Below are 13,500 nucleotides of genomic sequence, written 5' to 3' on the forward strand. Positions count from 1 at the left end.
TGGTGTTAAAGCACTGTAGACAGGTAGACGGGAGGACAGAGCTCAACAGACATGGAACAAAAGGCAGAGGTTCTGTCAGTTGCCCTTTGGATGACTCCTCTTTTATTTGCTGTTCATGAACCTTGGGCGCCCTTGTGTCGTGACCCTGACTGTCACCGTATCTCTAAGGTTCAGTTTTTAGTCCCCTCTGGGAGGGGTGAGCGACCCACAATGGTTTCTTCACAAGCTGCGGTAGGCACCCACAGTATTGTCGAAGAGTTTTGTGTTGGGGAAGTGTCCAGCTTTGTCTAAGAGGAAGTAGAAGCGCCGGCCTTTGATCTTCAGAGGCAACATAGCAGGGACTTCACCACGGTGGGCCATGCAGGATACCTGGTTCAAAGGGACGGTGAAGTGAGCACCCAAGCCAAAGGGGGCATGAGTGGTGAGGGTCACCTGCTTTCCTCCAGCCCGCAGCATCACTGAGCGCACAGAACGGAGGGAGAAGAGAAGACCAGCACTGAGTACTAGGGTACCTGCAGGAAGACCAATGTTTGGGGTGAGGGATTTCTGTTAAAGAGCCAAGTAGCAACCTTAACAGTGCCCCGAATAAAAAACAAATTGCCATGACAGTCACATTTACCGAGTTCCTCTACCCGACTCTCGTGTTCATCCTTCCTCCCCAACAGCCTTCGTGTACACCCCTGTTTTAAGGACAAGGAAACGGGTCCCGAGCGGTGTAACTGCTCAAGCTCGCAGTACCCCAGGCCTGTCTGAGGGCTTGGCTTGGGGGCCTCCAGGTCGGGAGCCCCGCACTGTCCTTGCCGGGGCAGGGAGGGTCGTGTCCAGCCGCCCCACGTCCCCGTGGTGGGAGGCCAGCCCACGCCTTACCGATGGCACCGCAGCCGACGGCCAGGCCGTAGCGCCAGAGAGCGGAGCGCAGGTCCAGGCGGCCGCGGTCTGCGGGCTCCGCGTCTGGAGGCAGCGCGCGGGCTGGGGGTCGGGCCAAGGCTGCCACGGCCAGGGAGGCCCAGAAGACGCCCTGGCCGGCGCAGAACAGCCCGAGGACGACGAAGAAGCGGCCCCGTTCATGCTGGAAGAGCAGGACGTCCCGAGGTGGAGCCGCGTCGTGCAGGGGCCGCAGTGCAAGGAACACCCGTGCAGACCACCGCCTCCCCAGGGCAGCCATGAATCTGCGCAGCGCCGCTTCCGGGGAGGGACTTCCGGCCGGCAGCCCCACCCCCGAGCTTAGCGGCCTTGCGCCCTGATCGGCCCCGGCCCCGCCCCCTACTGCGGGCAGGGGCGAGGCAAAAACAATGTAGCACACCGCACACAAAATACAATATCACTCTTTTATCTTAAAAAGTAGGGCGGGTTCTGGGGTTAAGTACACAAAGCACCTAAGTCCTTCGGGGAGTTTAGTGTCAGTTCTACAAAGTTAAGCTTTGGCTTCCTGGCACCAGTGAGGCTCAATCTTCCAGAAGTCTTCCAGAAGGCAGGTGAGGAGAGGGACCCAGCAGCCCTTCCTCTTCGGTCACAGTCACGGGGTGGCCTTGGGGCCAGAGAGGAGGAGACAACAGCCACGACAAGAAGACATCAATATCCAAGGGCTATTTTACAAGGGCTTCTTCTGGGACAGGTCTACGGATCACTTCATAAACGCCACTTCTGGGATCTCACCCTTGGCCTTAGGAAAAAAGAAAAGGTCAATAGAGCCAACCCCTTTCCCCCATCCCCCCTGGCTGGCTTGACCCTCTCAAGGCCCAGAGATCCCTGGTCTTTTTGCTGCCAAATTCCCGAAACTTACCTTGAGATGAGTAAAGGCCTGGGCAGATATGGTATAGTCCCAGTTATTGTCCTGAAGGCACCTGGAGTGGGGGAAGAACAGGCACCACAATCAGAACCAAAATGCACTCACCCTGCTCACTAAATGCCTCTTCACAATCCTTCCTAGAGAAACACTCACCCGTGTGTGCCAAAAGTACATACATTTTTGCACTATGTATTACAAATGAAAAATAAGTAAAAATTCAAATGTCTATCACTGGTCTACTGGATACAAAGGATAAACAGCTGTCAAGGTAATTTTTATAAATTACTAAGGTAATCTTTTTATAACGATAGGTAAGACATTCACAGGGTAAGCAAAAAAAAAAAAAAAGTTGCAGAACCGTAAAATTGTTGCTATGCCGATTTAGGCATAGACCACATTTTTTTTTACAGGCCATATTTATAAATGTTGGCTTTTAAAGTATCAGGAGCATCATTCACTCCCACCCCTACCTCCGTTTACCCCTACTCCTACACATGCCCGGCACTTACTTCTGGGACCACTCAAGGTTCATGCCAGACTGGGTAGAGAACGCCTGCAGCATCTCCTGCTGCTCTGGGGACAGGGTGGGCACTGGGCTGGAGGAAGGGGTGGGTGCGGGCATGGCGAAGGCTCTCTGGATCTCGTCAGGGCTGGCGTTCCGCACAAACAGCTCGTCGTTTACGATGCACAGCCTTTGGGACAAAAAGCACTTTAGACAGCTGGACAGCCAACCTCAACTTCCCAACATCGTTTCTGTTCTCACGTTTGACACTTTTATAATACTTGACAGATTCTTTCAATGCCTACAAAGTTCCCTTCCCCACTCGTGGTCACGTTTTATCATTTACGCCCCTTCCCACAGAAACCGTGTGCGGGGGCAGATGCCAAACACACTGGAATTATACATTCTTCCCCAACTCAGGACAGTTCTTTTCCCTGTGGATCTTCAAGACAGAACAATGAAGTAAGCAGCTTATGCTAGTTTCCCGGTGACGTAACCTGCTCTTCGCTCAGACACCCAGACAGGCAGTGTGGCTCCAGGGCCGAGCTCACGGCCATGAGAGCCGCCTCCTGATGCTCACTTGCCTTTCTGAATTCTGAAAATATCCTGAGGACTTGTTCCCCTTTTGCGTCCCCCACCAGTTTCCACATGCTGGCCATGGATTGGGACCGGGACCCCATGTGATTAAGCCCAACTCTTACCCTGAATTACTGGCAGGAACAGCGACAAACGTCCGGGTGAAGGCTCGCAAAGAATCCCGAGACTTTCCGTCCACTGTAACATCAACAACAATGACCCCTCAGAACCAGCTCCACACTAAGTTTACTAAAAGCTTTTTTACTAAAAAGCTTCTCAATCCTGGTCTTACTCGATACGACTAAACTGAAGCAGACCAGACAGATGACCACAGGCGTACAGGGGAGGAGAGGGGAAGAGGCGTGTCAGAGGCCAGGGCGAACCACCACCAGGTAAGCCCCACCTGGCCCCTGTGTCAGGTGCCAACCCCCCCCCCCCGACTCCCCAGGGCGGAGCTCTTACTAACCCCCTTCACAAGAAAGAATTTGAAGCCTGCAGATAATGTAAGTTGTCCACACATCCATGGGCTCAAGGCTGGAATGGAAGCCCAGACCTGCCTGACCCCAGAGTCTGTGTCCTCCTAATCCTCAGGCTTTTCCCATTTCCCAGACAGGAAAGACAGGTGAAGGGAGGCCTCGTGAAGGTGGCTTCGGGGCAGAACAGGAGGTGGTCAGGGACAGAGAGGGAAGGCAGCGGAGAGTGCCACGGAAAAAAGCCTCGCTGTGGGAGACCCACTCTGCAAACTCAGGACCCCAAATATTCTTACCTTCTTTGAAGACCCCGTTGACAGAAAAACACAGCAACGTACTCTGAAAGAGAAAAGGCATCAGTCACCATGCGGGCTCCCGGCCAAAGCCCGAGGCCCCCAGGCCTCGTAAGTGCTCCGTCCTCCAGTTCTGGCTTTTGTGGGGAAGAAACAGGTGCTTACCGTCTGCGCGCTTATGTCTACCACAAAGGAGTTGACGTCGTGCTGGGTTTTGGGCAGCTCATTGAGGAAGGCCACGACGTTAAGTCGCGTGTGCTTCAGCAGCCGGAACCGCAGGGCTGTGGGGGAGGAGAACCCAAGATCAGGGGCTGCCACATGCTGCTGGGCCCTGTGACAGAGTCCCGCCCCGCCCCATTTCTCATGCTGCTGTGCTCACAAGCACGCACTTACTCGGGTCTTTGAGCTTCTTCACGTTCCTGCTATCCTTGAAGTACTCGGCCAGGTTGCTTCTAGAGGATTAAGTGGAAAAGGAGGCCCGGGTCAGAGCAGCGTGCGCGCCAGCAGGGGCTCGCGGGGACTCGCGGGCGTGGTCCGGGGCAGGCAGCAGGTGGGGACACTCACCGGGCAGGGTTCTGGGGGGTGAAAGGAATGCTGAGGGAGCAGCAGGCCCCATCGTGGTAGGCATCCAGGAGCCGCTGCCGGTCCCCGGAGTCGTACACGGCATAGTACCTGGGCAGAACACGGAAGGGGAGGTCTGACTCCCCGGCCAGCTCCCCAGAAGGGGCTGTACTGTGCCCCGCCCACCGCTCCCCAGCCTCGGGGCCTGCGGTATACTTACTGCTGCAGGAAGTGCAGGACCAGACTCTTCAGGGTCTCTGTTCCAAAGTAGCTTCCCTGGAACCACACGGGTATCAGGACCACGTCACCGATCCTCTCCTCCCCACCCTCGTTCCAACTCTGCCCCCTTCCTACCTTGCAGGGCGGCAACATTGTGGGGGCTTCGACATCAAAGGCAATTGGCGGGGGTAACTCATGGCCGTCCTGCAGGAAGAAGTGGAAGTCGGCAGCGTGACCAGAGAGAAAAGGCTGGATGAGTAATGAGATGGACGAACGAGGAACGAGGGCTCAGAGGTCAAGTGTCAAGGACATGTGCAGAAGGTCCAGGAATCCAGAGAGGGGCAACTTTTGTCTACAGGCCTCTTTCTGAAAGGATCATAGCCTTTGCCAGATTCTCAAAGGGCTCCATGTCTCCACATTCCTGGTCATACAAACACACGAGAGGCGAGAGCTTCTGGGCGGGAGAGCTTGCGCTCTGTTAGAAAAACCAGAACGGGCCCCCGGGTGGCTCAGTGGGTTAAGCGGCTGCCTTCGGCTCGGGTCATGATCCCAGGGTCCGGGGATTGAGTCCCGCATCGGGCTACTCTGTAGGGAGTCTGCCTCTCCCTTCCCCCCCGGCCTGCCACTCCCCCTGCTTATGCCTGTACGCTGTTAAATAAATAAACCAAATACTAAAAAAAAAAAAAAAGAAAAAAAAAAGAAAAGAAAAGAAAAAGGAAAGAACGAAGAGCTACAGACTTACCAGGCGCAATAACTTGGGAAATCGTTCTCGAATGGCGCTGTCAAAAACGGGACGCGAGTGAGTGACGCTTCAGAGCCACCGTGCCTCCTGAGCTGCTCTAGGAGCAAATACTCCAATGCCCGAGGGACCGCCCACCCCAACCTGCTTGTCCTCTCACTCCTCCCCAGCCTCTGAGCCCTGGGAAAGAGGCCCCACTCCCCACCTCACCCGGGGCACCCAGGAATGACCGCCTTGAAGGCGGACTCTCTTCTTGCTGCCTGACCCGAGCGCCACGAGAGCAGCACTCCCAGCCCAGGCTTTAAGCCGGGACCTCCTTCCCCTCCCTGCCCCCCTTACCTTCCACCTACTCACCTGTGCAGCCCCGGGAGGAGGGAATGGGGTGGGAGCCCAGGGGCTCCGCTGCCTCAACAGGTATCCATCAGTTCTGCCCGGTCTGGCCGTGGCCAAGACCCGAACACACCACAGGGATGGCACAGGGTGTTGGGGCAGGGAGATGAGCAAGGCGGGGTCAGGAAGAGGGGAGGTGAAGAAAGAAGACAGGGAAGGAAAAGAAGAGGAAGAGAGAGAAGGCAGGACGGGGCCAGAGCAAGGGAGAGCTGGGGAGATGGAGAGGAGCAGAAAGTAAGAGAGAGAGAAAGCAAAGCAAAGGCGAAAGAGCTGCAGATGGCAAGGAGGCATCCCCGAAACAAGGAAGAAAAAGGGAAGAAGACACCCGACACAGCCTTCTCCTTCGGCTGCCCCTTGCCCCGTGGTCCAAGGTACAGACGGGAAACAGGTTCTTGCTGCAGCCGGAGGGCACATGCTGTTGGCCAGGTCTCAGTCTGGTACCTGGGTCCCAATCTCAGCTGGGCGTGGGAAGCGAAGCAGCCATGGGGGCAGGAGACCTCCCTCAGAAGGGGTGAGGGTTCAGGCCCCTGCAAAGTTGGGGGGGTGAGGGTCTGCGCCCCACCTCTGTTGGCCCCCAAGTTCTCTCCTGATGGCCCCTCTGCGACTGTGCCTGTCTTAGGTTGTTCCTTCCCTGAGGAATCTTACCCGTCTCTGGCTAACCAGCCATCCTCCGGGGCCAAGCAGGGTGACGTGAGGTGTGCGAGTGAGGGCGGGCAGCGCCCCCTGAGAGGGTCAGTGCTCTGTCTCCTCGGTAGCCTATGCCCCCATGGCCTCCACGCCCAGCGCCTGCCTTGGGCTTCCCTCGCCTGCTGGCGGGGCCCTGGCTCTGGTCACATGGCTTGGGGAACCCAGGTTTCTTCTCCAGGGAGGGCCCGGCTCACAGCTCTGGGCAAGAGAGACAGAGTGCATGGCACCAGCTCCGAGGAAGCCTCAACCTCAGCACGAGGGGGAAAGCCCAAGCAACCGCCTTGGGCACGTGGACCATGAGAAGAGTCCCTCTTGGCAGAATGACAAGAAGGCCCAGCACCAGACAAAGAGGGGAAGGCCCATCCATGGGAAGTCCCCGGAGGGAGGCCATTCTGGGCCCAGGGATACCAGGCTCTTGGCACAAGGCAGCTCCACGTATGGGACACGTACGCAAGACACCCCCGGGTCACAGTAGAAAGCGGGAGATGCCCTTCCTGGAACAGCAGGGTGGGGAGATTCTAGAAAAGGCTGTGTTCGGGAAGAGGAAAGACCACAGAACAGCAAACAGGGAGTCAGGGAGAAGGAAGGGAAGGGACCTCGGGGCCAAGCTGGGACACACGGACAGACGAAGGGAGGAGCATGTGATCCTCCCAAAGGACACGTGGTTCAGCTCAGGGCTGCACACCTCCTGCAGACGGGCACTGGTCAGGGTGCATTAGCTCAGCCTCCCGGGGGGTGAAGGTCCCCAGGAGGGGAGACAGAGGCTACAACTGACCTGATGTAGGTGGACTGGTCTCGGAAGGTGTCGCACAGGGGGTTTCCGTCGAGCCACAGCTCTTCCAGCTTCAGCCCTTTGATCTTGTCCAACTCCCTCTCAGACTTCAACTGTGGAGGGCGGGGGAGAAAACAGCGGGCAGGACACCCCGGTAAGGAGAGCCAGCGAGACCCCCAGCCCCGAATGTCCCCCCACCCCACCCCCGAGCGTCTGGAGCCTCCTGCCGTCAGCCGGCGAGCCCTCCGCTCACTCCGCCCGCGACACAACCAGGCCCTCAGGTCTCACCTCATTCCCGGAGAGGTTGAGGATCTTCAGGCTGGGTGCTTTCTGCACAAGGCTGGACATGTCATCCAGCCTGTACAGCCTGTTGTTGCTCAAGTTCAAGGACAAAAGCTGTGGGCAGGGAAAAGTTGAGAGGAAGCTCCGCTGACAAATGATTCAGAGACACACCTGCCTCCCGACGCCGTCCTACCTACCCCACCCGGCTTCCTCCCGTCTCAAAAGCCGACGAAGGCCTCACCTCAGGGATGTTCTCCTCAATGATTCGCAGCGTAGCCGCCATGCAGTTCCTGCGGTTCAGGACAACATCGATGTTCTGGGCCACCAAGTCTCCAGGAAGCAGAGAGGAAGGCAAGGCAAGTCTGAGAAGGCTTTCCTTCCAGGCCGGAGCTCGTACCAAACCACTCAGACCTTCCCCACCCGACAGATCCCCCTCGGCCTCCACCTCCCTGAGGATGACCGCTACTGGCGCTACCTGGGTCTGAACGGAGCCCCTTGAGGTCAAGCGCTTGCAGGGAGCCATCATATCGTTTGCTCATGATTAGCTGCAAGGCAAGGAAAAGGGGCCGGGGGTCACTCGTGCTGTGTGGAGGGTTGGGGATGGGCGAAGTGGGAGGAGCGGAGTGGAAACACGGGACGGGAGCCTGCCTCACCTTTAGCTGCTCGACCTGTTCTGGCTTCAGTTCATTCTGTACCGAATGGGGAGGGGCAGAGGAGTTGATGATGATCGATATCTGGAGGCCAGATGGGGAGGGCAGGGTGAATTCCAGAAAGGCCTGAGCTGAGGAGGGAGGGAATGCCAGGCCAAGACCAACCCCCAGGCAGGCCAGGCCCTTTATACATACCCTTCGGTTTTCCTGATCCAAAATCTTATAGTTGACGGCCTTCAACGCAGAGGCAGTACTGGCATCTTCAACAAAAAACTGGGCCCGTGTGTTTTCATAGTGAAACTGCACGGAGAGGAAACAGAAGCGTGTGAGCCTTGGAGCCCAGGGTCCCCCCAAGTCCAGCTGGCCCCTCGCCTTCCCTGGTGTCCCGCCAGCCACGAAGGCCTAATCTCACTCACCTCAATGGGGGTGAAAGGGACATTGCACTTGCTCTGAATCACGCTCAGGAGCCACGACTTGTCATACTTTCTGCCATAGGGAATCTAGAGGACAGAGAAAAGGGTACGACCTGTACCGCAGGCGGACGGGCAGACCCATCCGACGCGCCTTTCGCACCTGCCAACTTTCACAAGATTTCCTGAAGAAAGGGCCAGTTAAAAGCTTTTTACTCAAGTCAGACACAGACTGCTTCCTCTCCTTTCTGTCCATTTAAACTCAGTATTCCTCAAGAAAATAAAACTTTTTGGGTCTAACAGGTCTAAGACATGATTGAGACCTGGCCCACCCCTCAGGGGCCTTAAGAGACCCCAAGCCCCACATGCGGCTTGAGCCACACGGAGACATTCAGAGCAGTTCCTCCACTTCCCAACGAGTTAATCATGTCTTCCTTTAGCCGATGTCCCCATCCCCCTACCCCCATCCCGCTTGTCACTTCTACTCCTTTCCTGAGCCTGCTCTTAGATGTTCTAGGAGAAAGGACAGAGTAGACAAAACAGCGGAGAATATGGACTTTGTCACGTGAAAACTAAAGACCTTCACTCGGAGCCCAGCCCCCTCTCTCCCTTGCAGCATCTACTTCCCCGGACACTCACTGTAATCTTTTTTTTTTTTTTTTTTTTTAGAGGTGGGGGAGGTGCAGAGGGCGAGAGAGAAAATCTCAAGCTGGCTCCACACCCAGCACAGAGACCATGACACAGGACTCAATCTCATGACCTTGAGATCATGACCTGAGCCAAAATCAGGGGTCGCTTAGCCGACTGAGCCACCCAGGCACCCGGACACTCACTGTAATCTTAAACCAGTTTCTTGAGGTCCCATCCTGGCTGCTGCCAGCTCCTCCTCTCTCTGGAAGAGTTCTGTCTCTCCGCACAGTAACATGAATGCGATCTCGATCGTGCCAACTGTCACCTCGACGGTTGGGTCGGGAAGGATAGGGGTTGCTGTGAGAAAGCAGAGAATAAAATGTCCACAAACACTAGGAATGTCTTCTCAAAGGCTTCCCACGCTGTCAGGACTGTGGTTAAGACTGTTCAAGCATTAACCTGGCCCTGGCACCTCTCACTTTTAGAGGTGGGAAGAGAAAAGGTGTGGGCAGCAGAGAGCCAGCTAAGTAAGTGGGTCACTAAAATCAAACCAGATCAACTGGTCACTTACTGTCGTATTCGGGGAACATCCTGGGCATCACTCATTGCCACATCTCTGTCATCTTCCTCCAGGCGGGAAGATCGAATGCCAGACCCTCCTCTTCCAGATCTACGGTTCCCCTCACCATACTTCCACCGGAAAGGACCCCGGCCTTTCTTTCTTCTTTGAGGGAAACTAACGCGGTCATCGTGCTCTGGGGTTAAAAACAACATCGATTAGAAAACACGTTGCTAGTCCGGCTACCCTGCTGTGGCGATCACAGAATCCAGCAGCCTGCGTTAACGAGTGACATATACACCAACTATGAGCCCACTTCCACACAAACTTCTGTCTGTTGGGAGAGAGAACCCTCTCTGGGGCCTGGCAGCATGGGGGAAACATTACTGGAAGACAGCGTAGAGCTTTAGAGAAACGAGTCAGAAACTGAAACCTAGGGAGAGAAGAAGCACGATGTGGAAGTGTGAGAAGAATGTGGACTCGGTGTGGAACTGTAAAGTCACATGAAATCTGCCTGCTCTTGGCCTCCCAAATCTATTACACCCCTCTCAAAATCTGGATGGTGACCTCTCTCACATCTTTTTTTTTTTTTTTTTAAGATTTTATTTATTTATTTGACAGAGAGAGATCACAAGTAGGCAGAGAGGCAGGCAGAGAGAAAGGAGGAAGCAGGCTCCCTTCTGAGCAGAGAGCCCGATGCGGGACTGGATCCCAGGATCCTGAGATCATGACCTGAGCCGAAGGCAGCGGCTTAACCCACTGAGCCACCCAGGCGGCCCTCTCTCACATCTCTTAAAACCAATCGATCATAATGGTTACATCAGCTTTCAGTAAACATGCTTCCTTCCTTTGCCTACAGAGTACAAATGTTGTATGGTTATAAATATAAACAATTTAAGGGCTTCTTTAAAATTCTTCTTCTCGGGGCGCCTGGGTGGCTCAGTTGGTTAGGCCGCGGCCTTCGGCTCAGGTCATGATCTCAGGGTCCTGGGATCGAGTCCCGCATCGGGCTCTCTGCTCAGCAGGGAGCCTGCTTCCTCCGCTCTCTCTCTCTCTCTGCCTGCCTCTCTGCCTACTTGTGATCTCTCTCTGTCAAATAAATAAATAAATAAAATAAAAATTTAAAAAAAAAATTAAAAAAAAAATTCTTCTTCTCAAACTGGCACACTGAAGTTTTGGGAGTGAGCTCTTTTTTTTTTGTTTAAGATTTTATTTATTTATTTGACATAGAGAGATCACAAGTAGGCAGAGAGGCAGGCAGAGAGAGAAAGAGGAGAAAGCAGGCTCCCCGCTGAGCAGAGAGCCCCACGTGGGACTTGATCCCAGGACCCTGAGATCATGACCTGAGCCAAAGGCAGCGGCTTAACCCACTGAGCCACCAGGCGCCCGGGAGTGAGCTCTTTATTTCCTTGGCCAGAAATGCTTAAAAAAATTTTTTTATTAGAGAGAGAGAGAGAAAGAGAGTGCACACACAAGCGAACGCATACACAAGTAGGTGGGGTGGTGGAGAGGGAGAAGCTATCTCCCCACTGAGCAGAGATCCCAACACTGGTCTCTATCTGAGGACCCTGGGATCATGACCTGAGTCAAAGGCAGACGCTGAACCAACTGAGCCACCCAGGCTCCCCCCAGAAATGCTTTTTTAACTGGAGACAACTCTTAAGATTCAGGTTCTAGTGGCAACTAGGGAGCTCAGCCAAGGGTCCTTGACTGCTCTCCAGGAACAGGACCCTCTGAATGCTGGTGTAGGAATGGCTTCCCCCCAAAAAGGTCCATGCGGGATGCCTGGGTGGCTCAGTCAATTAAATGGCTGCCTTCAGGTCAGTTCATGATCCCAGAGTCCTGGGATGGAGCCCCTCATCGGGGTTCCCACTCAGCAGGGCCTGCTTCTCTCTTTCCCTGATGCTCTGCCTACATGTGTTCTCTATCTCTCTCAAATAAATAAAATCTTTAAGAAAAAAAGAATCGACAACTCCCAAGAAGGTGTGCCTCATGCCTAGCAGGCTGCAAACAATGAACCTTAAGAAATGACTACAGGAAGAAAAAAACCAAACAAACAGCTGAATAGCAGACAAGGCTAATATTCACCGACAACTTTCTCCAGGGCCAGGCACTAGGCTCCAGGAACTTGATACGAATGATCTCATTTAACATAAACAAGGGCAAACTTCGGAAATAAGTACAGTCGCTACCTTCTTAGGGAGATAGAAAGATGAGGCCTGGGAGTGGAATTCACTGAAGCTTGGTGAAGACAGCTCAGGACTCAAACCTCAGCTGTCATGTGCTCCTAACCACTTCTCTGGCCTGAAACCCTGCGCAGTGCTCGGAGTAGCACAGCGAGTTGGTGTGGAGGTTTAAAATATTAAAGCCAAAGCCAAGGCCGCAGGGGAGGCGGGGCAAGAGACTGGACGCGGTGGAAAAGAGGACACAGGTAGCCGATGAGCACGGCACTGAATCACATTAAAGGAAGAGTCTGGCCGCCAAACTCAACTGACAGGCATCAACCATCCACAAAGTTCAAAGGAATCTCGCCGCCCCACTGCCGGGCCGCCCGCTCCGAGCCCAAGCTCCTCGCAACGCCAGGATTCCCGCGTCAAATCGCCCGGCTCCCAGCCTCGAGGGCGGCCAGGCCCGCGGGTGGCCTCGCCCCCGGCCCGCGCCGCCGTCCCCCGCGGACGCCCGGCCTCTCGCGGCCTCCCGCCCCGGGGCTGCGGCCTACGCCGGCGCCGCCCACCGGGAGCCCCAGATCGCCTCGCTCCCCGCCCTGAGGCCAGCACTGACCGTTGTAGGACTTCCCCTCGTCCGCCATGGCACGGTGAGAAAGCAGGGCCGGCTCAGGCGCGGACCACAACGCCGCCAAACGACCGAACACCCACAAGCGCCCCGGCCGAAGCGCTCCTACGCCCGGCGCCACCGCATTTATTCTGCGAACTGCGACGCGCGCCGCCGACGTCCGCCTGTGGTGGGCGGTGCCGCCGGAGGAGCGCAGCCGCCTGCGCGTGCGCACTCGGCGGGCGGCCGCGCTGGGGGCGGGGTCAGCCGATCCGCGTCCCGCCAGAGACCTGCGCTCGCCCGGCCACCCCCGGGGGTGGACCAGTCCTGCCCCGCTGCCTGCTTTCTTCGGTCCGTCGCTACGCCAGCACCTCCGTGCTAGCGCTGGAGCAAAGAGCAAGCTGCTGCAGCCCAGGTCGCTTGAGAGGAACAGGAAAGGGGGTCGCAGGGCTTCCGAGGAAGGGGAGCCCTGGGCTTTGGAGCGGTAGTGATGGTTCGGAGACCCCTAGCGGTGTACAGCCAGTATTGAAGTCTCAGCCCAGCCCTTTGCCAGCAGCCCACAGAAGCCGTGCTTTCCTTGTCTATAAAATGGATTATCAGGCGACAGAAAACTAGAACGTAAACTCCAAGAGAGCTGGGGCCTTGACTAATTCGTGGCTTTTCGTCCTCCAGCTTGTGGCTCAGTACCCTGCCTGGCATGTACCAAAAACTCAACACTTGTGAAATAAAATGAATTTCCGATCTATACATTCTCCCCAAGAAGAGTTGCCGAGTCCAACGAATCGACCATTTTTCCAGCTTTGGCAACCAACTATCTTCACAACCTCCCCACCCACCACCCACCACCGAGGTGCTGTGCGAGAACTAAGCTTGCGTCAGTCAGTTGGGCACTGAGAATGCAAGCAAGACCACCTGCTGAACAGAAACCAGGGAGAGAGGAAATAGTACAATGCCTGGGCTAGAAAAGGCCGAGTTCTCCTAGACTGCCCCCACGCACCTCCCCAAAGTTCTAGGGCCAGCTCTCAGGAGTACGGTAATGGTTCTCTCTGTAGCTTGAACCTCCTTTGGGGTGTGTGAGCCATGGGGGTATCCCAGGAACCTCAGAATGATGTGGTGGTGGCTCCTGGCCACGGAGTGTATTAACTTCCCTGGCGGGGCAGGAGGGGATTGTTCTGGGCAGGTTTCTCCTCCACTCTCCT

General features: G+C 55.6%; 2 protein-coding genes across 2 annotated transcripts; both read right to left on the reverse strand.

The window, feature by feature from the left end:
• Window positions 1–70: 70 nt before the first annotated feature.
• On the reverse strand, window positions 71–1,186 carry TMEM223 (transmembrane protein 223). Its single transcript, XM_044259488.1, has 2 exons — window positions 868–1,186; window positions 71–512 (listed from the first exon to the last, which is right to left on the reverse strand). The coding sequence occupies exons 1-2, from the start codon at window positions 1,163–1,165 to the stop codon at window positions 220–222; spliced, it is 591 nt and encodes a 196-aa protein (XP_044115423.1). The 5' UTR covers window positions 1,166–1,186; the 3' UTR covers window positions 71–219.
• A 128-nt stretch (window positions 1,187–1,314) lies between these two features.
• NXF1 (nuclear RNA export factor 1) lies at window positions 1,315–12,479 on the reverse strand. The gene is made up of 21 exons (XM_044259489.1): window positions 12,311–12,479; window positions 9,542–9,725; window positions 9,174–9,327; window positions 8,347–8,430; window positions 8,126–8,230; window positions 7,934–8,014; window positions 7,756–7,825; window positions 7,522–7,610; window positions 7,287–7,394; window positions 7,002–7,111; window positions 5,153–5,189; window positions 4,546–4,614; window positions 4,412–4,467; window positions 4,195–4,302; window positions 4,024–4,082; window positions 3,796–3,911; window positions 3,634–3,676; window positions 2,993–3,065; window positions 2,299–2,481; window positions 1,784–1,844; window positions 1,315–1,663 (listed from the first exon to the last, which is right to left on the reverse strand). The coding sequence occupies exons 1-21, from the start codon at window positions 12,336–12,338 to the stop codon at window positions 1,625–1,627; spliced, it is 1,857 nt and encodes a 618-aa protein (XP_044115424.1). The 5' UTR covers window positions 12,339–12,479; the 3' UTR covers window positions 1,315–1,624.
• Between the last annotated feature and the right edge of the window lie 1,021 nt (window positions 12,480–13,500).

The sequence above is a fragment of the Neovison vison genome, chromosome 7, assembly GCF_020171115.1.
Source record: "Neovison vison isolate M4711 chromosome 7, ASM_NN_V1, whole genome shotgun sequence".
Taxonomy (NCBI): Eukaryota; Metazoa; Chordata; class Mammalia; order Carnivora; family Mustelidae; genus Neogale; species Neogale vison.

Bases quoted from the DNA above. Each gene is read 5' to 3' on its own strand.
- NXF1 (XM_044259489.1), bottom strand. From the start codon at position 12,338: ATGGCGGACGAGGGGAAGTCCTACAACG. The intron at 8,431-9,173 runs GTGAGTGTCCGG...TCTGTCCTCTAG, and splicing joins GAAACTGGTTTAAGATTACA to ATTCCCTATGGCAGAAAGTA. The intron at 7,395-7,521 runs GTGAGGCCTTCG...CCCTGCCCACAG, and splicing joins TTGAGGAGAACATCCCTGAG to CTTTTGTCCTTGAACTTGAG.
- TMEM223 (XM_044259488.1), bottom strand. From the start codon at position 1,165: ATGGCTGCCCTGGGGAGGCGGTGGTCTGCACGGGTGTTCCTTGCACTG. The intron at 513-867 runs GTAAGGCGTGGG...GTCTTCCTGCAG, and splicing joins CGTCGGCTGCGGTGCCATCG to GTACCCTAGTACTCAGTGCT.